We start from the raw sequence: 23,279 nt of genomic DNA, 5'->3' as shown, positions 1-23,279 counted from the left end.
TTAATTGCTCTCCAACTGTGCATGTAAATCAATGATATGCAGGTGTAATTGGGCATGCAAATGTCACTAGGCAGCTGTTTACATGTGCAGTGTACATTAGGGGAGCATGTATGTGTGCAAAGAAACACTAAGGATATTAGTAATAATTACACTTCCGAGGGTGTCCGGGTGCTGGGTCCGCCGCCTCTGCTTCTCCTGCTCTAGCCTTCAGGGAGCAGAGCTCCCTCCTTGCCCTGCCCTGTGCCAGACTCCCCTTCCCCAGCCGATGTGTTTCCTCCCCCATCTCTGCCCAGCCTCCAGTGCAGCTCAGCTCTCTCCCCTGCTCCCCAACATCGCCTTTCCCTGTGCTTCTTGCCAGGCTGGCTGCAGCCCCAGCTGAGGCATGCCCATCTCTCTGCCTGGCACACCAGGCAGGGGCCAAACCTCTTTTAAACATTAAGGTGAGGAGCCCGTTTCATCCCCTCCAGGCACCCTGACCCCCTTCCATTAGTTGCCAAGCATTTGTGAGTCAGCCCCGGCGGGACGTCTCCCACACCACCTTCCTGTCCTCCTTGTCCAACACAGCCTTTTCTTTTTCTGCGTGGGTATTTGACGCGACTCTCATGTCCTCCACACTCACCGTGGTCTCCAGGCCCTCTCTCCTTTGTGAAAAGATCTTTAATCATTGCTCTTTGTCCCATTGTGCGGCTCCTATTCTTACGCCAAGCTGTTAAAAAGCTGTCACTGTCATAACTTCCTTGTCCCAGAAATTATCTTTCATCTCCTGGATGTGGGCTACAATAGACACTGAGATGCTTGATATTATTAATACCTTCTGTATATGTGTCAATGAGCTTAAGAATTTAATGGAGCCTTTTCCCACAGCCCTTCATGCAGCGCATTTGGGCTGCTTGACAGAGCAGTCAAGCTATTAGGCACTTGAGTCAGGGTGACATTAGGACATGTGGTCTCTCTCCGTGGCAGAGCATTTCATAGCAAGGCCTAATTTCCACACCCGGAGCTAGAACAGGACGGGGTGGTGGCAGTGCCCTGGCAGAGACCTGGGTGAGCTGAGCTGGGGCAGCCCCTGTGCAGCGGCGCTGGCACCAGCAGCTCATCTCCCTTCAGTGGCGCCTGCTTGAGGGGGGCTACAGGAAGGCTTTTGTCCCTCCTTCTACCTGTTCTCTGGAGCATCACGGAGGTCGTATCATGATTTAAGATGGGCAAGGCATGATCACAGCATCTCCTACCTCTCACCTCACTTTAATTGAGCAGAGATGCCTGGAGATGGGCTCAGCTGCCGGCCTGGAGATGTCTGCTGCCGGAGGGGCTGCAGCCTCCCAGCAAGTGAGGCTGTGCATGGGGATGGCGGTGGGATTGCCCTCAATGGCCTGCACAGCTCAAGCCCGTGTCAACGGTGACGTTGCATGGCTCCTGCCACAGCTGTCCCAAGTGGGTGGCTGGTGGTCAAAGGCTTTTTGGTACATTGCCTGCTTCTGCTGCAAATCAATCAGCTGACCAGGGCAAGGAGCAGTACAAGACAGTACAGAGGGAAACCATTATGATAATACTTGATAACGATCCTCAATTTAACTCAGGAGCAGCCGTACAATGCAGAATTTGGACTCCCTCCAGCTGATAATGAGAAGCCACTGGACTGACTCAGCCTGCTGTGAGGAGGCATCAGTACACATCCAGATGGCCGTGGGGATGGGGGAGCAGGAATATCCTGCGTTGCCCCTTCGTCCCACTCTCCCACACACACACCCTGAAATGTTACCACCCCTGAGGAAGAAAGCATGCACAATCTTCGAGCACGTTTCTCCCCTGACTGCATCCGCAGGGGCTGGGTGCTCTCAGCTGTCCTCAGGAACAGGTCCTGCTGCTTGCAGAGCTGTGGCCCCGAGGTGGGCAGAGGAGGTCTGTGCACCTGTGTTGTGCAAGGCAAACACGAGACATCTGGGTCACCTTTCCATCCTCGTCGTGAGCAGCCAGGAAGTTACGGCTGCCTTCTCCAGGGACTGGTTAGTACTGGGCAGGATTGAGGAGCCAGTTGCAGGCCAAGTCCAGGGGAAATGCAAGGCACCTTCCTCTCCGGGTGCGCAGGGGCAGAGTGGGTGCAGACCCTCCCTCTGTCCTTGCTGACAAAGGGAGGAGGCTAGAGGGACAGACAGCCGATCTGGCGTTCCCAGAGCTGGTGCTGGCAGTACTTCAAGGTGTGGTACATCTTATCTCAGCCTGGCATTTGCACGTATTTTCTCAGCTCAGCTTGTTACGACAAAAGTGTGAAAATCTGAAAGAAAAGGAGCTATAATAATAATGGGAGTAATTAAAATCCATCTCCCTCCTGCCAGCTCAGCCCTTTCTGAACCTTTTGTGGGATTCCTGGACACGTGCACCGAAACCAAGAGAGAGGCTGCTGGGAACATCAGAGCATGTCCCAGCTAGCCCCATTGAGGGGCAGGTCTGCTCCCCACCACCCAGGTGGGAAGCTCAGTCCCTCGTGCGGTGTGCAGGTGCCGCCTCTCCGGGAGGGAGCTCAGAGCAGGGATAAACTCCTGCCTCCTGCCAGCAGAAGGGAACCATCTGCCACAGCCCGTTATCATCTGAGGATGGCAGTGGCAAAGAGCTGGAGCATCTGTCTGAGGGATGAGCCCCTGCAGATGGACACCCAAATGTTCTTGCTGCTCCCTGCAGGTTTTAAAGAGGAAAATGTTCAATGAGGGCTTGGTGAGCAGAGCTGCTCTCTGCAGTGTCCTCTGCAGCCTGGGGCTACACAGAGATCAGAATGGGATAGTCACACGTGGAGAGCCGGGATGCCCCTCGGTTTGAGTCGCCCCACGCTGCAAGAAGGAGGTTCACCCAGCTGAGTGGATCTTTGTGGACTCCCACAACAGCTGGAGTTGGTCTGCGCAGAGTGGGGGAGGCCAGTAAAGGTGATGGGAGAGGGAAAAAAAGCATGTCTGCTGCAAAGCTGGCAGCTGCAAAAGATACAGGCTGTTAGTGGGGACAGGAGAGGGCAGTACTTCCAGTGAGGTTTGGGTGTGTACTTCTGGCTGTCCCCAGCACTCTGTCACCTGTGCTACAACACCTTGGGGACCTTAACAGTAAGCTCACCCTTGCCTTAACTCTGAATGTCCCTCTACAAAAGCAGCCCCCAGCTACAAAAGTAGCACCCAGTTATCCTGTTCTTTTTCCTAGTGTCCCATTGGTGCCCTTCTCCCAGGTAACGTTATAAAATTACCCCCTCTGAGCTGCATCGCTGCTCCTCTTCAAGCGGGACCTTCATGTCAAGCATGCATTAAGGGTGGGCTGAGTTACCATCTGCATGTGGGATGGTCTCAGCCCTTGTGGTAGTTGTTTGTGGTGGCGAGATGCTGGCACGGTGGCCCGTGAAGAGCTGGGGACAACCTGGCAGTCCCAGGTGGATCTGGGCCTCTGGTGCTGTGTGGGGTGAGCTGTGCTGCTCACTGGTCCCTGGGGGAAAGTGCCTTGGCCTCACTCCTGGGCAGCTGTCCTGATGGCTCACTGCAGTCCCAGGAGCTCACTGCTGTGCCAGGGCTGCACGATGGCAACATTTTGGGGCCAGAAGGGTACAAAGGGTCTGCCAGCACACAGCTTATGATGATGGGTCGATAAATGCAGAAATGTGGGAGCCTTGGGGCTTCTGTGCAGGGGCCGGTGCAGTTCCTCCTGCGGAGATCAAGGGGGTTTATTGCTTCTGGGACCTGCCTTTGCCTAAGGTGTCCTTGGGGCTGTTGGGGTAAGGAAGTGTCGCCCATGAGGTGGGGTGATAGTTTTCGGAGGAAGGGAAAAGACCAAATGGCAGCGCTGCTCCTTGAGGGGTGTAGCAGATCTTGGGGAGATCAGGTGTAACAGCTCCTCATAAACTCTGGTGCCATAGCTAAGGGTCTTCATGCTCCTGCGCCCAGCTAGGAGAGTGGTTATTAAGTGATGCTTTCTTTTCACTGCACTCTCCATCCTCCCCATTGCCTCGCCTCGCTGCTGGCCAAAACACACCACCATAGCTGGCAGAGCAAACCAGGGCTCTGCTCCGCCACCGCGCCTGGTGCACCCATGCTGCCCTCGCCTCTCCTGCTGCCCCGCTCCCTCTGCCCGCCCAAGTCAGAAATCACCACGCAGAGGTTACAGAAAAGGCAGGTTTTGCACGGGACTTTTCTATAGGAGAGGTGTGCACAGATGCCACCTTAGCCCAAAAACTCGTCTCTGCTTCTTCACATCAAGTCCCCCGTCCTCTGCCGCTCACCACGCCGCTGGGGTGGGGACGGCCGCTGGAGCCGAGGTGGGAAAGGCGGTCTTGGAAGGCCCCCTGCTTCCAGGCAGTGTATAGCATCGCTCTCACACGGCCACCAGCGCCGCTTGCATGGCGTATTTGCTGTATCTTTGTGGAAGGGCTGAGGTGAAATTTCCCCTTCTCACACCAGACAATGCCAGGAATTATTCTGGAGTGTTATTATTGAATACATGGTGCCCTGCACTTTAGTGGGGCTTTAACCATGGGGGGGAAGCATTAAAAATGGCATTCAGAGCTCTTAGCCTGTCTTTTGTCCTCTGTTTGTTTTTTCTGGCCGCATTCAGATTGCCAGCTTTGTCTGTGTTTGTGAAGTGCTATTAACATCGATGGCATCGCTGAAATATCCATAATAATAAGAGGCATCGATCTGCGCTGAGTAAAGGTCTGAGGACCACTGAGAGAGGCCAGGCTGAATTTCCTTGATGTCAGGAGCAGAGCGCGTGTGCACGCACACATGCGCTCTCACCTCCTCCCCGTGTTTCTCGCCACGAGGATCCTTTGCCCAAGCCCACGCAGGGCTGCATGCCTGACAGGCACCCACCCGCCCAGCCGAGCCGGGGTCTGCGCCCGCGGGAGGAGAGGCGGCAGCCTGGGAGTGGGCAGGAGCGCCGAGCAGGAGCAGGGAGCGGGAGTGATTCAGCCCTCAGCTGGCGAGCTCGCAGTGCCTACCCTTTGTTTATTCTTGCTCCACTCAGAAGCTCACGTGTGCCAAGCAGGAGGATAACGAGCTCCGCTGAGAGCTCCAGGGAGGCAGCAGCCTCTGTCTGAGCGTGGAGGGGGGCTCGCGCCGCCCTGGGTTTGCTTGTAGCCCGCTGCAAGGACATGAGCTCGGGAGAGCCGCTGGGCTCCCATGCTCCATGGCAGGCACGCAGGAGCGTTTGGCCCAGCTCTGGCATGCCGCCCGCCAGCCTCCCTGTGGGCTGGGGGGATGCCATCGCGCAGGAGAGGCCTGGGGCGAGCACTCAGCTCCGCTTGCGCAGGAGGGAGGAAGGGAGGGCTGCCCAGAGGGATGCTCTGCATGGGAATCTCCACCCCTGGGCTTGGTTAAATGGCTGGTGGAGGAAGGCCAAGCCATCGTCTTCCTCAAAAGCTCCCACCGGCTGAAAGAGCTGTCTGAGGGAAGGCTCATGGGAGCCAGCAAAGGGACTCCCGCAGAGCCTCCAGCCCCAGCCCATGCCAGCACGGAGGGCCCTGGTGCAGCTGCCTCGGGCCCACCTTGGCCCGCAGCCGACCATGCTGCGGGGACAGCTGGGTAGAAGCAGGACAGAGCGGGAAGCGCCCCAGGAGAGCCCTGCCGAGAGGAAGCAGGAGGGGAAAGTGCACATTAGAAGCGAAGTTTGTGTCCATTACTGCTGGAGAAATCAGCTTCCGCTGGAAGAGCCAGTGCTGGGCAAATCTGCTAATGCTGCTCGATAAATCAGTGTCCATTATGGAAAGGGGTGAAGCAGTGGGCAGCGCTCAGAAACTTGTGCACTTAGTCCTGAACGAGATACCACCAGCTCAGCATGCGCCGAGCCTCCGAGGAGGCCTTTGGGATCACCGGGTCCCAGATCAGTCCTCAGAGGCGTCCCCCCCGCCCTTGCAGCCCTTTTCCTCTCATGTGCTTGGGGCGGGCAGTGAAAAAAGAGGAGCAAAACGCTTTGCAGAGGTAGCTGCTGTAGGTCGGAGCACTCTGAACTCTCCAGGGTAGCCTGGCATCTTCCCTCAGCAGGCTCAAAGCAGGGTTGGGCACTGAAGCGAGGGCGACCGGCAGCGCTCCTCTAGTCCGCCCTCTGCGAGCAACGAGGCTGCACCAGCGGCGGAGGAGCGGGGTGTGCCGGTGCCCCCCCCCCTCTGCAAGGGCCCCGAAAAGCGCCGCTTGCCCCCGCCCCGCTGCCCGCGGGGGACGGGGGGCTGCTCCCGCCCCGCAGCCCCGGCCCCGGCCCCGGCCCCGGCCCCGGCGGGGCCCGCACCCCCGCCCCCGGCTCTCGCCTCCCCTCGCCGCGCCGGAGCGGGGGAGGCGGCGGGAGGAGGGGACTGGCCGCGCTGCCGCCGCCGCTCCCGTCCCCGCGCCGCTCCGCGCACCGCCCCGCGCCCGCCGGCGGCTCCTCCCGGAGGGGAGGCGGGGGCCGGCGCGGCGGCGGCTTCCAGCCCGGCCCCGCCGCGGCAGACCCGGCCGGCGGCAGCGGGCGTGCGGAGCCCGGGCCGCGCCAGCCCGCCCGCGGGGGCGATGCCGCCACCGCCGCCCCGCAGCGCCGCCGCCGGCCGCCGCCCGTCGGGTGCGGAGGGGAGGCAGCCGGTCGCCGCGCGTCCCTAGGGCGGCCCCGGAGCGGCCCCGTCCCCGGCCCGGCCCTCCCCCGGGCTCGGGGCTGGGGGGGCGGCTCGGACCCGGGAGCGCCGCCGCCTCGCGTGCTGTCGCTGCGGAGAGGGGGAGCTGCGTTACTGCAGGTGGAGGTTTTGGCGGAGGGGGTGGGGGCCGGGGGAGATGCCATTTCTGACCGAAGGAGATCGCCGGCGAGAATGAGATGCAGGTAAGCCAGACGGGGAGGCTGGAGCGGGGGGCCGGGGGCTGGCGGTACCGGCGGTGCGGGGGAGCTGGGGGGGCTCCGTCCCCCGGGCCGGACCCGCGCCGCTGCCCTCGGGCCGGACCCGCGCCGGTGCTCGGAGGCGCCGGGCTGGGAACTTCGTGCGTGCACCGGGGAGGGCACGGGGGGTGCGTGTGTGTGTTCGCGCGTGTGTGTGTTCGCGCGTGTGTGCGTGCCGCGGGTGCCCGCCGTGCCGGGTTTGCGCCGCGCCCCGGGGTGCGGGTCCGGGTCGCGGGGAGCGGTGCGGGCACAGCCGGGCGGGGAAGGGACAGCGGGGCCCGGGGCTGCCGGGGCTGCTCGCCGCGGGGCGTGGGGCGGGGGGGGGAACGTGTGCCCTGCTGTCCTCCAGCCCCTCTGGTGCTGATCCTGCCGCCTCCACCGCCCTGCTCTGCCCGGGCGTCTTCCCCCTGCTGATCTCCTCCCCAGCACCCCTGCGCCTCTCCCCGGCCGGTCCCCGCAGCCCCTGCCAGCCCTGCGGGAAGGGCAGCTTGCAGCCAGGCGGGGCCGGGGTGCGGGACAGGGGGCCCGGGCACCCGAGGCTGACTCGCCCAGCCCAGGGCTGGGGCTCAGTGGTGCTGAGGCGAGCGCAGAGCTGCATCCTGATGTGGGAGCCTTCCTCCTCCCCCCGGTAGCTAAGCAGATGAGTTAGCCGGTCTGGAGCAGATTACATATTCAGGTAGGGTATGTCCGGGACAGCGCTACCTGCCAGGGCCTGCTGGGGAGCAGGGGGATCAGCCCCCAAGCAGGCTGTGCCCAGCTCCCCAGCCCAGCAAGGGCTGATTCAAGAGGAGGAATCAGCCTTCCGCCTCTATCCCCAAGGCAGAGACATGAAGGGTTAAATACGGGCAGGGAGAGCTCACCAGCCCACCAGCCCTGAGTAACCAGGCGGGAGGCAGGAGTCATGGGGGGTAATTTTTTGGGGTGGGGGCTCACCCCTCCATCACCAGCCCCCCAGCCGGGAGGTAGGTGAGCTGGGGCCGTGGGGAGTTGCTGCCGGATGGGATGATCTCTCAGGCTCCGGGGGGGATGTGGGGGCACTGAAGGGTCCCCCCGCCTGGGCTCAGCCCCATGCACAGGAGCCAGCTCGGAGAATTGGAGATGCCTGGGAGGGTCCGGCTGCCAGCATGGGCTCAGCCCTCTGTTTGTGTCTGACAGAAAAAAGAAGGTTAATATTGAAGGGGCTTCACAGGGCAGCCGGGATTGCAAGGATGCCCAAGAGCCTGCTGGCCAGAAGGGCTTTGGGAGCCCTCCCAGGCAGTGCTCTTGCTTGTTGCTCTCTGATACCATGTGTAGGTTATCGGATTTTTTACCTTGCACCTTGAATGTATAAATAGCTCTGAATGAAGGGCAGGGGCACGGTTTGCTCCAGGTGCTGGAGGTGCCACCTCCGAGAAGAAATTGGGAGTATTGGTGCCGTGAAAGTGATTTGCAGTAGGAGGGAGGGACAGCGGGTGAGCATGAGTGTGAGCACCAGTGGGATCAGGTCTCCTTGCCGTGGGTGCGTGCTGGCTGGTGAAGCGGAGGCTCCGCCGCCTCTCTCTGCCTGTCACTAGCCCAGCTACCACCCGAGCAGTCGCCATCCACGGTCCTTCCCCAGCAAACACCCTTTCCAGCAAGTGACTCTACCTGCTGGCCTGCAGCAGGGGACCCGTGTGACAGCCCTGGGCTCACGCCCAGCCCACGGTGTTCTCCAGGTCTCAGCCCATGGGGTGATCCTGAGGCAGAGCAGTTCAGGCATCCCCGGGAGCAGCCCTGCTCCACACATCTGCTCCTTCTCTCTTCTCCCTCCATCTCCCCTTCCTCTGCACCACCTACCGGAGCCCTGCTCTGAAATGATAGCCCTTCCACATACCCATCCCAGCCCTCCCGCCAGTTTTAACCCCCTCCTCCCTGCTCTGCCACTTGCAGCAGCCCTGACCTGACCTTCACGCCTGCTAGAGATGGCCGTGGAGCAGCAGCGTGGCTGTGCCTCCAGCCAGCCCGCCGACGTGGGAGCTGCAAGGACCTTACCAGGGCTGCCTGCGCCGCCCAACCCAGCCCAGCCCCACACTGGCACCACGGCCCAAACCTCTGTTAAACCCCCTTCCTCTGCATCCGTTCCCCTGGTTTCAATTGCATGCCTTGTCCCTCTCCTGGACCTCTTGCAAATGCAAATGGCCGGTAGCACCTCGTGGCTGTCCCAGGTGCCATGGAGCCGGGGGCAGCCTCCTTCTCCCTGCTCAGCCCTGCGCCCATCCCAGCAGCGTGGGCTGGGGCTCAGAGGGAGGAGATGTCTGGGCTGGCCCTGCCTTCTTGCCTGCTGCTCCTGGCTCCTTCCTGGACCACGTTGGCTCGGTAGCTTAGTACCATGGAGGGGAGGTGGTCTCTGAAGCTCTTAGCCTAGCAAGGCTGGTAAGCAAGGCCGAGCGAGAATTGTGGCCCTGGGCTAAAGCCTCCATCTCTTCCTGCAGACACACTGGGGCAGTTTTCCCCATGGTCAGGCCCTTCCGCTCCCTCCCAGGCACTACCGCGCTGGGACTGGGACAGACACTCCCTGAGGCAGCGCTGTCCCTGGTGGGGACTCTGCAGGTTACCAGGTAGCAGGAGGGGGCTTCTCTCAGCCGTAAGCCGCCGGCCAGCAGCTTGGAGCTGGCAGGGCCGCAGGCAGGGGCACCTGCCTGCACCAGGCACTGGGGCAGCCCCAGCTTTCACTGAGGCTCTCATGGGATGGGCAGGAAGTGACTGGAGGAGATAGTGGAGCTGAGTTTACAGCACCTGGCGAAGAGTCAGGTTTTCCAAGCCTTTTTGTGGAGGGATTAATTACAAAACGAATGGTTATACTTCTGTAATACTGTACCGTGCTGCAGTTACTCTACACCTATAACGTAATTACTCGGTGATACCTCTAATTACCACTGTTTCATATCACTGGAAGGTTAACAGCATGACTGAATGACTTATTATTCCTTTAGTTTCCTACTTAATACAGTCACTGTAATGATGCTGAAGTTTATGCTGCTTGATGTATGTAACAAGTATAAAATCCTGTAACTTGAGGTTTCATTTCAGGGGTTGATAAATCACTTTATAATAACGCCACAATTATACTGTAATTATAGTGTAATTACGGTTGCTGAATTATAAAGCACAACTGAACCTATCGTGGTTCGACGAGGATTAATACACCCCATCAGGTGTTGCCTCGTGTATGTGGTTGTCACTGGGCAGTGGCAGGCCCGGGTGTGTTGGACGGGGGCTGCTGTGACAGCTCTGGCATGACACCTGTGTCGGGCCTGGGGGTTGGACCTGTCCCCTCGAGGCAAGGGAGGACGTGTTTGCAATGGGCACATCTCTGTGAACGTCCTGGTGGAAAATGCAACTCCACCAACTCTTTTGAGAAGCTTCAGGTGTGGAAACTGCTGGAGACTTCCATGTCACCTCAGCTGAGCCCTGCCAGCCCTTGGCCCTCCCTTGGCTTGTGGCCCCTTGGGGAGTTTGCCTGGGCAGTGCGGCGCTGGGATGGATGTTAGCGATGCCGTTGGCTCGTATTGACTCTCCTTCCATGGTACAGGCTAAGGTGAGCTCAGTGTCCCCCTACTCACCCTTTATGCTAGACACCGGCCACCGTGGCAGTGGTTCGGAGCTGGCGCGAGGAGGGCACAGCCGGCAGTGCAAGTCACAGCACAGCTCAGCAAGGGAGGGTGTTTGCCCAGCTCTTGAACATATCCAATGCACCGTGTCAGCAGCTCTCCTCCCTTCTCTGCTAAACCCTGAGAAGCGAAGGAAGAAGGGTTTATCCTAGCATGAGCAGAAATGGCTTTTGGTGGGAAAAGAGCCAGAAGAGCTTGTCAGGTAGCGGGGAAGGCTGGGATGAGAGAGGAGGGCTACAAATGCTTAACCCAAATCAAACAACCCAAGAACAATAAAGGGAGAAAGCAACTGAAGGCCATGGCCTCAATTTTCTTCCAAGTCAATTCCCCCCACCCCCCACCTGGGGGAGTAAAATTGGAGCTTGTGGAGGGGAATGGCTGCACAGAGAGAGGTTTCCATGCCTTTGCTGTGTGTCCCAGCTCCCTGTGACCCTGGCTGGGGACATGTCTTGCTAACAGCCAGTTTCGGTGGCTGTTTGAATCTGCAGCCTTTGGGTCAGTGTCAGGGCACGTGTGATACAGAGAGGGAGAGGAGCGTCCGAGGATGGGACTGGCTTGGGGCAGGGGAGAAACACCAGAAGTAGCCCTGCCCCAGTAGCTTCCCAGCCCCGGGAGCGCTGTCAGCGGCACAGCGTGGCCTCTGCCCCTCCTTGGCACGGCGAGCCAGGAGAAAGACAAGTTGCACAAAGGTGGCCGTGTCTGAGTGGGCAGCGTTAATTGTGAGCTTGACCCGGGCAATTGAATAAATGCTGATAAATGCCACAGAGGACCTCATCTCCTCTTTAGCTCAGGTGGGGAGCATGAGGCTCCCTCCATCCCTGAGAGCAGCAGGTCACGATGGCTGGCTCGGGAAGAGGGGACAGCGGGGGGAGTGCCCAGCTTGAGCAGACACCCCACACTGCTGGAGTTAATGGCTGTGCTGGGGCAAGACCCAGGTGATTCCCACCTTGCGGGAGCAGCAGTTAGGAGTGACTAACAGAACCCATCTGGGCCATGCCTTGCCCTGCCAAGAGAATGCACAGAGTGTATCGATGCATTGGCAGCAGCATGGCCATGTTGGGGGGAGCCCTGCCATGAACCCCACCCGCGGCTCAGTCCTCCCTCTGGCCTCGCCAACACCTCAGCCACCATCCCTTGCCCTCCACGGTCCCATACCCCATCCAAACAGCATCTCCTAACTGAGCATGGGACCAGGCTAGGCAGCAGGTCAGCATCCCTGTCGCGGGGGCCAGGGAGCTTGGCTTGGTTTTGCTCATTCTCCCGGTTAAGCACAGGATTGCTTCTGTTTAACCATCCTGCATGTTTTCTTCCATATTTTTTTTCATGTGTCTCTATAAGCCAGTCAGCCTTTCGGTGCCCACGACACCTTGCAGTGGACATGTGCCCACACATGGACATGACTCTCCTGGGCTCTAGAGGAGGACCGAGGTGTCCTGGTCAGAGGCCAAAGGCTTTGCCCACTGAAGCTCTCATGTCCCTTGTCTCAGGGCTGGGGTTGGTGTCCCGAGCTGGGGACAGTCCTGTGGGTGAGCCGGCGGGTCCCTGCAGGGAGTGGGGACAGGGTGAGGAGATGCAGGGCTGGGCTGTGCCTCCCAGGACATGTGCCTCCCAGGCTGCCTCCTGCAGCCCAACACCATCTGAGTGATGCTCAAATGGCAAAATACCTGCTGGCAGCCGTCAGGCTGGGCTGATCCCCTGCTTTGGGGGACAGGCTGGCCATTGCTTCCTGAGGGATGTGCCTATGAGCACCCAGCCCCTGTCCTTGCTGCTGTGGGGTTCCCGGGCTGGGTGCCCGCGGTGCAGCCCAGCCCCTGCCACCCTACACAGCCCTCGCTCCCCTGGCAGCCCTTCTCCCCCGCCGCCACCCCACATTGCTCTTAGTTATCTCAGTAGGACCCACAATTTTTTTTTTTTGTCATTTCCATTCTGTTTCTTCATCAGAATGCAAAACATTAAATATCACTCTTGTAATTATGGTTAATTTCATAACCAGCACCTTAATTGGATTGGTCTCTGATGGGGAATTCTCGTAGGAGGGAGAAGCAGAAATATTTTTACGTGATCTATTCTTTCAGCTCTTTGTTTGGATTTGAGATGTCGAGTGTGAAATGGGAAACAACTGATTTAGACCTCGGAGGCAACCTGGGGGTGGCGAGAAAAGTCTGAGCACTCTCAGAGGCTCTTCCCTCCACGCAGGCACGTGGACAAACCTCTCCCTCCCCTGTATGCGAACCCGGCCTTTCCCCACCACCTCTTTGGACTGGGGGCAGTCACAGAGAGCCAAATTGATATGGTCTAACCAAAAATGTGAGCCTGGGGAGCCAGGGAGGGCATTATGGGTGAGCACTGGCCTGGTAGCTTGCTTCTGCCCCAGCTCCGCTGGCAAGTGGCTCGTGCATTGTACCATGGGGCAAGGCACAGCAACAAGGATTAGGTAGAAAAAATAAATGGCAGCTGTAGCCATGCTTTAAATGAACATGCACTGCAGGAGCCAGATGAAGGAAAGGAATTAGGGCCACAGTGGTGAGCAGCGTGAAAACCTCCTTGACTGGCCCATGCTGGGGGAGCAGCCTGGCACAGCTCTGCAAGCTCCCAGTGGGTCCGAGTCTGCCACCAGGATGTCAGGGATGTGACGGACACCCAGTGGGTCACCTCTTTTCTGTTGGGAGTTGGGCAGGCAAGGGCCCATTGGCATCCCGAAGCCCGGACACGAGCCCCTCTTGCACCCTGGTGAGCCAGGTTATTTCAGCACTGCTGCTGAGGGTGGCAAGTCCTGCGGGGCCCTGCTGGCCCCCCAGTGCTCAGCTGGGGCTGTGCCATGTCGTGGCCGTTCCACAGAGCTGGCATGCTGTATATCATGCTGCCACTTTGGGCTTGAGCTACGATTTGCTCTGGGAAACATGGAATTGTGCTGCCATTAGGTGCTGCCGTTAAACTGATTTGTGCTCAGCCTGTTTATCCTTTTCAATGGGAAACGATACAGAAGCTGAACCAAAATGGAAACCCTGGCCTTGCATTTCCGATTTAATTTCTATGCACTGTATTTCCCTGTGATTACTTTTGTTCTCACCTACAGCCCAGAGTGCAGTCTCTGTATTATTATCAACATCACTGGGGAGAAGGAGGAAGGGGCGGAAAGCATCTCTTTCAGCTCAAGCAAAACACAACAAAACCACCCCAAAGCAGCCCTCCGTCAAGGGTGGTGGGGGAACCGCTCCGTCCCCACGGTGGGTCCCTCCTTTTTCTCTGTGCTCACGGGCTCAGAGTGCTCGCCTGCTGGAAGGCAGAAAAGGCTGGGGAACGGCACGGCTCCCTGCGGCGCGGCTGAGGCTGCCAGCCTGCTGCCAGCCCTTGTCATAGGCATTAAACCGATTGTGCTTTTCGCCCCTGCTCCAGCTGCTTCGCAGCCGCGGGGCAGCGCTGCCTGCCCTGCACCAAGCCCTTCCCCGGCACGACGCTGTGGGACGGTGCTGCGCCTCCTGGGACGTGTTCCCAAAGCGACTGGGGCTGAGACTTGCTGGGGCACAGCACCCGCAGCCAGGGCCAGCTCAGCTTGGGGCACCCTCACTAGTGAAATCAGTGCATTGGATTTAATGAAATTGCCCTAAAAAAATCCCAGAGTTTCCAGTGCTTCGTTTTCTCCTCTCAGCCAGCATTTCCCACCTTTTCCTTCTTGCTTGGGGGTTGTTTGAGGTTTGGGTGCAGTGCCAGGACGCCAGGAGCTCTGTGTGCAGCCCCCATACCTGCAAAGGACACGTATCCACGGGGTTGGCAGCAGCCAGAGCCCAAATCCTGGCCAGGCCACATCCCACAGCAGCTCCCCGCCTGCAGGGATTTGGGTTGGGAAGGGCTGGCGAGGCAGTGACCCCTCGTCCCCAGCTGGCTGGCACTGCCTGGCCGCTCGCACCCACAGCGCCCGCTCTGCCCGGCTTCGTAGGTACAGCTGACTGCAGGACCGGCGGGCTCCGCCATGGCTCAGCACAGTTTGTTTTTATCTAATCTATTTTATTGTTGAATGAAACAATAACAGCAAATACAGGCCCTGAAGACAAGCCATAAATAATGCAAAAATCAAACAAGCGAGAAAGGGGGAAAGAAAAAAGAATTATACATGTAGAACCAGCACAGAGAAAGCCAGGCTGGGAAGAGGAATCTTCTCTCCACATTTGCCATCGCTCATGCTTTCTTTGGCGCCCCTTTTTTCTCCACTTCTCTCTTTCTGGAAATTCCTGTGGCACTAAATCTGTTATTATGTGAACGAAACAATAACTGGGAGGGGAAGAGAGAGAGAGAGATCTAGCTTGTGGGAAGGAGTCAGGAAAGGAGGTGGATGGAGAGGACCAGGGCTTTCGTCTCTTGCGGCACCTTGAAACACAGCCGTGCCCCTGCCCAAGCCCGCCACCCTGCTCTGCCCCTGCGTCCCCGCAGGAGACGGGGCAGGGACAGCTCTGCCGATGCCGCCCGGCGCTCGTGGGGCTGTTGGTCCTGGCAGCATGGCACGCGCACCCTCGTTGCCCGTGCAGCTTGTCCCACCGATGGATTATCACAGAGCCATCTTTGCTGGGCTGGGCTGCAGTCGGCCTCTCCCGAAAGGCTTCTGAGGCCACTTATTTTAGGCAGCAGTATAAAAATATCAGGGCCGGTCCTAAAGGGAGGTAAATCAGCAGGTTTCCCTGGAGTCAGCGAAGCTGCCAGGTTTATATCCTCTGAAGTCCTCTCGCTATTATCCCAAAGGTTTCCAGGGGAAGACGCAGAGCAGCCCTTGTACTTTTCTAGGTATCCAGCCCTTGTACTTTCTTTTCTAGGTATCCTGCACTGGTTGTAGGGGTATTTAAGGGATGTGGCGTGGGAACAGAAGTGGTGCCATAAGTACGGTCTAAGCTTAAATTAAACTTAAAGGAACGTGACCAGTCCCTAGCAGCAGTGTTGCTCTGTAGAACCGTGGGCTTGGGACGTGCTCGCTGGTCCCCACTTCCTGCGGCTGCGCGGCGTTCGGCACTTTAATCTGGGGCTTCTGCCTTCAAGCAGTGGCAGGGACACAGTGGGGACGCAGCAGCTCAGACTCATGGCTATTAGAGGGGGTCACATCCCAAAGCCTTGGTGATGTCCCCTTATGGCCCCGTGGGGCGAGGTTGCTCATGAGGCCAGGGTGTCGGGCTGGTCTGGCATTCACTCCCCTGCTGAGCCAGCCCTGGGTAAAGGAGGGCAGAAGGCACCAGGGTGCTCCCCCGTCTCTGCTTGTGGCTCTGGTTCTCTGCTGCTGGAGCTGCTGGGTGCCCCAGCCCTGTTCCGGGTGCTGAGCAGAGCTCCAGGGTGCTGCAGAGCTGTGGGATGCCTTTTGGCAGAGGCTGATGGCTGGAGGGGATGGGATGTCCCCAGGCAGGGAGCGGTGAGGAGGAAGCAGCTTGTCTCGGTGCCAGACAGCCGCCCCTGCCAGGTCCTTCATGGTGCCCCCGGGTGTGGTTTGTGCATCGGGATTGCCAGGAGCAGCGGCTCATCCCGGCAGGGCCTGCCTGCCTCTCTGCTGGGACGCTGGCACTGGCCACAGCACAGGGACTGTCCTCCAGGGCTGGTGCCTGCGTCTGCGGTGGCGGGAAGCCACCGGTTCCCGGACCAAGCATCGAGGCGAGCCCATACAGAAACGCCATCTGCTCCTGATCTGGAGGAAACATGCTCTGGCAGCGGGGTGACTTTGTACCAGCCGTTTTCATGCTAGATCAGGTGGTGTCCTGCCCCTGACACAAATGCAGGGTTTAGCACAGGCACCGTACAGCTGCGCTCAGGCTGATTCAGCAGCACTGCGACAGCGTGCCGAGCTGCGCAGAGCCGCCCCAGCAGCACCAGGGCTGTGTGGAGCCAGTGGGCAGGATGGCTGAGCCGCCTGGGCTGTCCCCCATCCTCCAGCCAAAAATCTCTTGCTGCTGCCCAGTGCTCTGAGCACTCCTGGGGAGCTCAGGGGAGCGGAGAAGGTGTTCAGGTACTGCTCGAGCCCATTCCCAGGAAAAAACAATCCTCCCTCCAGTGCAACAAGAAAGGGTGGCTGCCAGCTATGGCTGGGCTGTGCTGGGAGGAGAAGGCAGTTTTCTCCCTGCATGAGCAGGAGTGGGATGGTGGCCCAGGCTCTGGCAGCTGCCAATGCCCTGCTCTCCCCAAAGGGCTTTTGCACATGCCTTACTGGGGACGGCCATGTCCCGCGACGCCTTGCTGGCCGCAGGCACGTCGAGGCAGAGTGCAGGGGATGCCTTCACAATGTCATCGTGACCCTGGCGGCTCTCCCAGAAGACACTCATTGGACAGACCTTTCTTTCACCTCTCCGGTGCAATGTTTCCATAGCCCTAAGAAGAGCCTGGGGTTTTTCCATCCTCCTTTCACAGCTACAGACAGGGAAGAAAAAACATCTGCAGAGACCCTCATGCTATACTGAAGCCTCCTCTGCTCAGCGCTCACGCATCACTTGAGTGCCTGCTGAGCTGGGTGCCTTCGGGTGAGCACCTAAAACATCCTGGTGACCCAGCCCATGTCCACAGAGACAGGAATCCCAGGGAGATTTTCCAAAATAAAGAAAAGAAGGAGAAGCCCCATTCAACTAGCTGATGCACGTCCTTCCTGGCCTCCCGGCGCACACCATCCTCCTGCTCTCCTGCTGACCCAGCCTGAAACGTCTCTGGTGCTGCAGTCCCAAGGCCGACCCTTGGGAGATATTCCCCCAGCAAACACAGCTCTCCTGCTCTTTGTCTCGCAAGCAGAAAAAAATCCCATCCTCCTCCCAGCTTGCCTGACATGGGAAGCGTTGAACCACCAACCGGCAGTGGCTGCGGCAGCGGTGGGCCAGCCTGCATCCTGGCCACCTCGGTCGATGAGTAGGGGAGTGTGGCTGGCTCCGAGCCCGAGCTCCATGGTGCGCTGCACCCTTACACTTCTCATTTATCTCTTGCTAGCTCAGGGCTTTACACCCCTGGCATCCACAGCTGCCTTTGCAATTACTTATTGATCACTTGTCAGGATGTTTTCTTTGCTGATGGGGCACTGAAGCATGTGCAGCCAAAGAGAGAGAAAAGATGTTAAAAACGAGGGAGCAAAGGTGTGAAGAGGAGCTCTTGCACAGATGTGACGGCAGGAAGAAACAGCCTGAGCAAAAACTGCTCTGAGCTTCAGCGTCCTGCAGAGACGACCGGGATCTCCTTCCCATCACCCTGCTCCGATAACCTGCCACCGAGCCTGAAAGCTACTCTCCAGGTTGGCTCTGGGCCATTGCCGGTTGTCCCTCCACCATACATATCTGTCCCTGCGTGGGGTCAAGCAGATCCACAGCCTGGAGCTAAACCAGTGGATGGCTGGGCCAAAGCCTCCTCCTTGCAGCGTCCCAGCCTCTCAGCCCACTTTAGAGCTCTTCTCCTCCGCTGTGCATCCCCCTCCCCTTTTTTTCTGCTCTTCTTGCCCTTTGGCATGGTGCTTCCCTGACTTAACCCCCTGCGGTTCTGGGGGCACCACATTTTTGGGTCGAAGAGCCCATCGCCATGAGGAAATGCCTTTGCAGGGCAGTCCCGCAGGCTGGCTGCTGGGGGTATCTGGTGCCAGCCAGGCGGTGTCAGTGCCGGAAGGGGATTTGCATCTTAAATACTTCTTCGTGCTCTTTTACAGCCTCAGAGCAACTGCCAGAGCAGATCAGGTTGCGGCACACCTATTCCAGGCTCCCACCTCGGAGCAGCTGAAAGCAGATACTTCAGAAGGCTGAGCAAAAGCTCCCGGCTGGAGAGTCATGCCTTCACGCGGGTGAGCAGGAGCCAGTGACCCCGGGCAGCTTGTGGCTGGTGGGGCTGGGTGTGGGCTCTTCTCTGGCTAACCTGCCGTGGCTCATTGCCTTGCACGACTTGCTTATGTGCCCCCACCACCCTGAACACGGCACTGCTGGAGGGGTCCTTCTCAGCTTCTGCCCGTTTCTCCCCCACTTCTCACACACTCCTGTGCTGCTTCTGGAGGATTTGGGGCCAGGACAGGACACTGGGCAGCCCTTTGCACTGCGGCAGCCTGTTTTCATGCCCTTCGTTAATGGCCCATCCATTAGTGAAGGCCCAGAGGAAATACGGCGGCAGCTTTCCATCACCCAGGCCAGGGCTGTGCCTCCAGCCGCCCCGTCTGCTGCCCACCAGCCAGCCCTGGCAGCGCTCAGGGCTTACTTTAGGACCTCCCTCTTTGGTTCCTTTTACCCCCGTGAAGCAGCGTGGTCCCAGGAGGGAAACCACCCCCTCTGCTCTGTGCGCTGGCCTCTGCTCCCACCCACCCCCTGACCATTCCTGGGCACCAGGGAGGAGAGCAGCTACTACCAGTGCCTGCGGTCCAGGGACTGGGTGGGAAAAGAGGAGGAGGAGGAGGGAGCAGGTGGGGTGGGGAGGAAGGAGAGACAAAGCAAAAAGGCCCACCAATGCACGCTGGACGGAGGGGGAATGATGGAGAGAGGAGGAAATAGGTACGAACGTGTTTGGCAAATTAAAGCTTCTCCCTTTGTTTTGCTGCTTTGCAGATAGCTACAGGAACACTTAGTGCAGAGCCCGGGGTCTGGATAAGCAACTCTTTTAGCAGCAGGAAAGGTTGTTAAAAATTTATTTGTAAACCTGGAGTCTTTATCTCTAAAGTGTAGTCAAGTTCAATAAAATTTGATTTAGCCGGAGCAGCTTAGAGGAGACGAGAGCACTGACTCCGAGAGCTGTGTCTTGGCGGCTTCGTGCCAAGCCAGTAGGCCAGAGATGGGGGTGAGCCCGCGGCTGACCCGCACCCATACTGCAGCCCAGCGTGGGTGCCCAGTGCTGCTGGGGTCCGGAGCTGGGAGCGCCAGCCGTGCTGCCACGGCACCACAGCAAGGTCAGCTCCTGCAGGGACGGACGGGGTGGGGAGATGCTCCCCTGGCCCTGCTGAGCCCCCAGAGCACTGTGGCCCCCCCGCTCCGGGGATATGGCTCGCTTCATCCTAAATTGCCTGTTGTCGTTCGATGCTCTCGAAAGCATCTCGTTCAAGGGTGAACGTCTCCCACACTGTAATTTATGGCTGCCAGGTGGGGGTTATAGCTGACTCGGGGATTTTTGCCGCTCGCTCGCTGCCAGCGTGGCAGATCGCTCGGTGCCGAGGAGCACCGGCCCAGCCCTGACCTCTGGGCACCCCTGTGGGGTGGTGAGCAGGGGACAGCCCAGGGACATCGGTGTCAGTGGAGGGCACAGCCAGGCGTGCTGCTCACCCCTCGGGGCAGGAGGGCAGCAGCAGCCTCGGGAGCAAACCCTGGCGCAGAACCTGGGCTCCCTCCTGGGTCATCACCCGGGTTTGGTTTCCGCAGAGCCGTTCGTCCTGTGCCGGGGCAGCCTGGGCCCGTCAGGATGGCGCGAACCCCACGCATGTCAGCACTCCCGCCCGGCCCCGGGCTGCGTTTCCAGGCACAGGCCCAGAATAGCATCTTTCCTCCCAGCACTGATGCCAGCCAGAGACACTCAGCAGGTCGTGCTGTATTTAGCACCAAGGCAGCGCGGCTCCAGTGCACCCATCTGCACCTCTTGGGCCAAGTCTAGCAGCTTCCCCAGGGGAAGGGGTTGTACTTTGGAGCCCTCGTCCCCAGGCAGCAGGGTGGCAAGGACAGGGGTCAGTGGATGCCATGGCTCTGGGCATGATTTTTGCTTTGGTTTGCACTGGTTTGCTCATTGCCTAAAGGCAGCGAGTCCGGCAGCTGCTCCTTTCTTATCGATTCTTTTTTTTATGTGAGAAATGAGAGCCGTGTTCACACCAGAGGGCTGCAGCTCCCCCTGGGCTGGCCTGGCCTGTGCGTCACAGCCATGCGGCCTGATCCTGCCCAGCAGCTCATGCTGGGGCCACGGCTGGGCACCCTGGAGGGGTGCTTGGGCACGTTTCATGGTCCTCCTCAGAGTAAATCTGGGAGAGCTTCAATTTTTGGAAAGCCCTTGGTGGTGCTTTGTCTCAGTCCCTTCCCAGTTTCTTGCAGGCAGCAATTGCTGAGAGCGGCCACTGCCGTCTCTCCCCTGGTGACACCAAGCTCTGTCCCCAGAGTCACCCAAGCCCATCTGAGGCGGCCACAGCCCCTCGCCCAGCTGGCACCCACGGCCCCAGTGCGGGGCACCGCGGCACCGTGTGGCGGCAGACACGGGATGGCCGAAAGGACAGCCCTAACTTGGGGCTGAGGTTTGCTGATGCGATGGGAGTCCACCCACTGGGGGGGCGGATGTGCGACAGCCACTGTAAAGCTATGCGCAGGTTGTTGACCTCAGCTCACACGAAAATCACTATTCGAGTAATTTTTAGAAGGGCACCTCTTAATATCTGCCTCACCTTGAGGCACAGATATTCCTCTCTGAAACAGCCAGAGGTAAACGGGACCCTGAAGTGATTTAAAGCTCATCTTAGCCCAGAATTTTTCAGCTTATTCATTGTCTTTCTCCCAAAGCTCTTCTGTGACTGGCTATTAAGATTACGTATGTTTTTGTCAGGGATTGTATTTATCACGGATTTAAATTTAGCTGAGAACTAATAACATGTGAGTTGTGTCTAGACTTTAATTCTATGTAAGTGGGCTTGGCTCGTCTTTAACATCATGCAGATTTTGCTTCATTCATCTATCACTTCTTTGCTTATATTTTAGCCATTGACACTACATCGCTCCCAGCAGCTCTGGCCGCTGCTCCTCTGCTGAGGCCAGTGCGGAGACAACAGCACGGGACCAAATGTGTTGCAGGTGCAATCCCCTTCCTGCTGGTGGAGAGGCAGAATTTGGTCCGGGGGAGGTCCAGGCTGATGCGGGAGCCGTGCGTGGGGCCCTGCGGCAGGATTCGGCTCTCACCTCCGCCCGCGCCCAGCAGGGACCAGCGCGCGGCTGCATGCACGGGCAGAGCTGAAATTTCAGCACAGAACATAGCCAAATAAGGCCGGCTGCCTGGCACTCTAATGAGCTGAAGTCTTTTCAGCCCTGGTATAATTAAGCCCCTTAGACTGTATTTTGTTTTGCATGCAGTGTTTTGCTTTCTTTGATGGCTTTCTCAGCATGGCTGTGAGGAGCAGGAATTGGTTTCTGAGAAACACCGGCCGAGGGAAGGCTGCGAGCGAGCCGGCGCACGTTGGCAAGCGGGCCGTGGGAGCAGCAGTGCCACCGGCACCTTGCAGGCAGGAGGACGGGGTGTTCGCCGGCCACGTGCTGCCCATGGGGAGGGGTGGCGACAGGCAGCGTGGGGAACCCCTGGCAGCAACAGGCAGCGTGGGGAACCCCTGGCAGCTCAGCCCCAGCCGGGGCTGCGGCACATGCCTGGGGAACAAATCCACGTGCAGCCCTTTGCCTGAGAGCTGCCAACCAGCGGTGCCGGCCCGGCCCCAGGGCGCCGGCATGTCCCTCCAGCAGCCCCACCCCAGCAGCATCGCAACGGTAGCGGCAGCCCCGCTTGTATTTGTAAGGCTGCCCAGCACCGTCAGCACTAGGGAGGTGATGACATGGGAGCTGATGAATTGTAAATACCCAGCAAATGGCTCTCTGCAGCCTGGCCCAGGCCCAAGCGCACCCACTGGAAATGTTTCCACCAGACGGGGACATGCTGGCCCAGTGCCAGCGGGAGGGAGCTTGGCACCGCTGCCAGGGAAGATGTGCGGGATCAGCTCCTGGCACCGCACCCCTTCACTTCGGGGGTGACGTGCTTTGGGTGGTCCCCAGCGACCAGCCCCACTGCAGAGGTAGCAGGGAAAGGGGATGGAGAAGGACAGCGAGCCGGGACAAAACCGCAGGAGGATTTCTGTGGGGACTCTGGGACCTCACAGCCAGACCGCCTGGTGTGCCAAGGCCTGGTGGTTTCCGAGATTGTGCTAGTGGTCATTTTTATGGCCAGTCCATCATCTTTCATCCTTGCTTCTTGCAAAGAAATTTTGAATAATTTTTTGGGAACAAAAGTTATACTTGGGTCATATATCTGTATGAAATGATGAATATAAACAGATGCAATGGAAGTAATGCACAGAATGCATACCAGACCCATAAATAGTGCCAGAGCAGGGAAAGTAATGCACAGGATATATAATGATGGATACAAATGGAGCCAATGGAAGTAATGTATTGAGCAGATTCAGTGATAGCCATAAATAGCATTAGTGGAAGCAATGCCGAGTGTACACATAACAATAGATAGAAACACGGTCCGGAGTAGCTGTACCTCTAATATGCAATATTAATATGATTTGATCCCTCATAACAGCTTGAACAACCAGGAAATAAATGCAACAGAGGCAGCGTGACAGGGAGCATTCGCTTCTGCCTGCCGATGGGCCAGGGCAGTTCTGGGCCAGGGCGGTTCTGGGCCAGGGCCCAAGACAGACCATAACCCCCGGGTGGGTCTCCCAGCCCTCCCCGGGGAAGGCAGCAGGAGGCCAGACCTTGCCCATCTGAGACTGGGCAGACCCCCTTACCCCGCAGACCCCCTTACCCGCAGTGCCCCTGGACCTCACATCAGGCTGTAGCTCACTCTGTAGACAGATACTCTGACTGGTTGCCATTTCTCAGAGGGGAGCGGTGTGGGTCTGCACCTTGCGGGCAGGCGTGGTGGGAGGCAAGGGACTGCCCCTGCGGGGACACCGAGACCGGGCTGCTGTGGAGCCTGGGGGAGCACAGAGGAAGGGGGCTGGTTCCCGCGGAGCTGTCACTGTTGCTTCCCGCTTGAACACCCTGCTGCCAGCCGACCCCAAGCAGGGTTCCCCCAGATGCTCGAGCCTGTGCTCAGGTCCTCTGCATTTGCAAAGCAGCCTTTATATTCAGGCTCCAT

At 58.7% G+C, this 23,279-nt stretch overlaps 1 protein-coding gene across 8 annotated transcripts in view; it reads left to right on the top strand.

Moving 5' to 3' along the window:
- Window positions 1-23,279, top strand: part of LINGO1 (leucine rich repeat and Ig domain containing 1) — a 166,641-nt gene that overhangs the window by 140,713 nt on the left and 2,649 nt on the right. Inside the window, exons 1-2 of one of the 8 annotated variants that reach the window (XM_072870629.1) lie at window positions 6,784-6,804; window positions 18,130-18,261. The exons of 5 other annotated variants lie outside the window; for them this stretch is intronic. In XM_072870629.1, the coding sequence (XP_072726730.1) occupies window positions 6,799-6,804; window positions 18,130-18,261 (138 nt within the window). In that variant the 5' untranslated portion in view covers window positions 6,784-6,798. Of the gene's footprint in view, window positions 1-6,454; window positions 6,805-18,129; window positions 18,262-21,124; window positions 21,218-23,279 lie in introns of those variants that run through there. 2 more of the 8 variants (XM_072870634.1, XM_072870631.1) reach the window with 2 other exon arrangements.

The sequence above is a fragment of the Ciconia boyciana genome, chromosome 8 (genome assembly GCF_034638445.1).
Source record: "Ciconia boyciana chromosome 8, ASM3463844v1, whole genome shotgun sequence".
Lineage (NCBI taxonomy): Eukaryota > Metazoa > Chordata > Aves > Ciconiiformes > Ciconiidae > Ciconia > Ciconia boyciana.
This window is presented reverse-complemented; position numbering and strand designations above follow the sequence as displayed.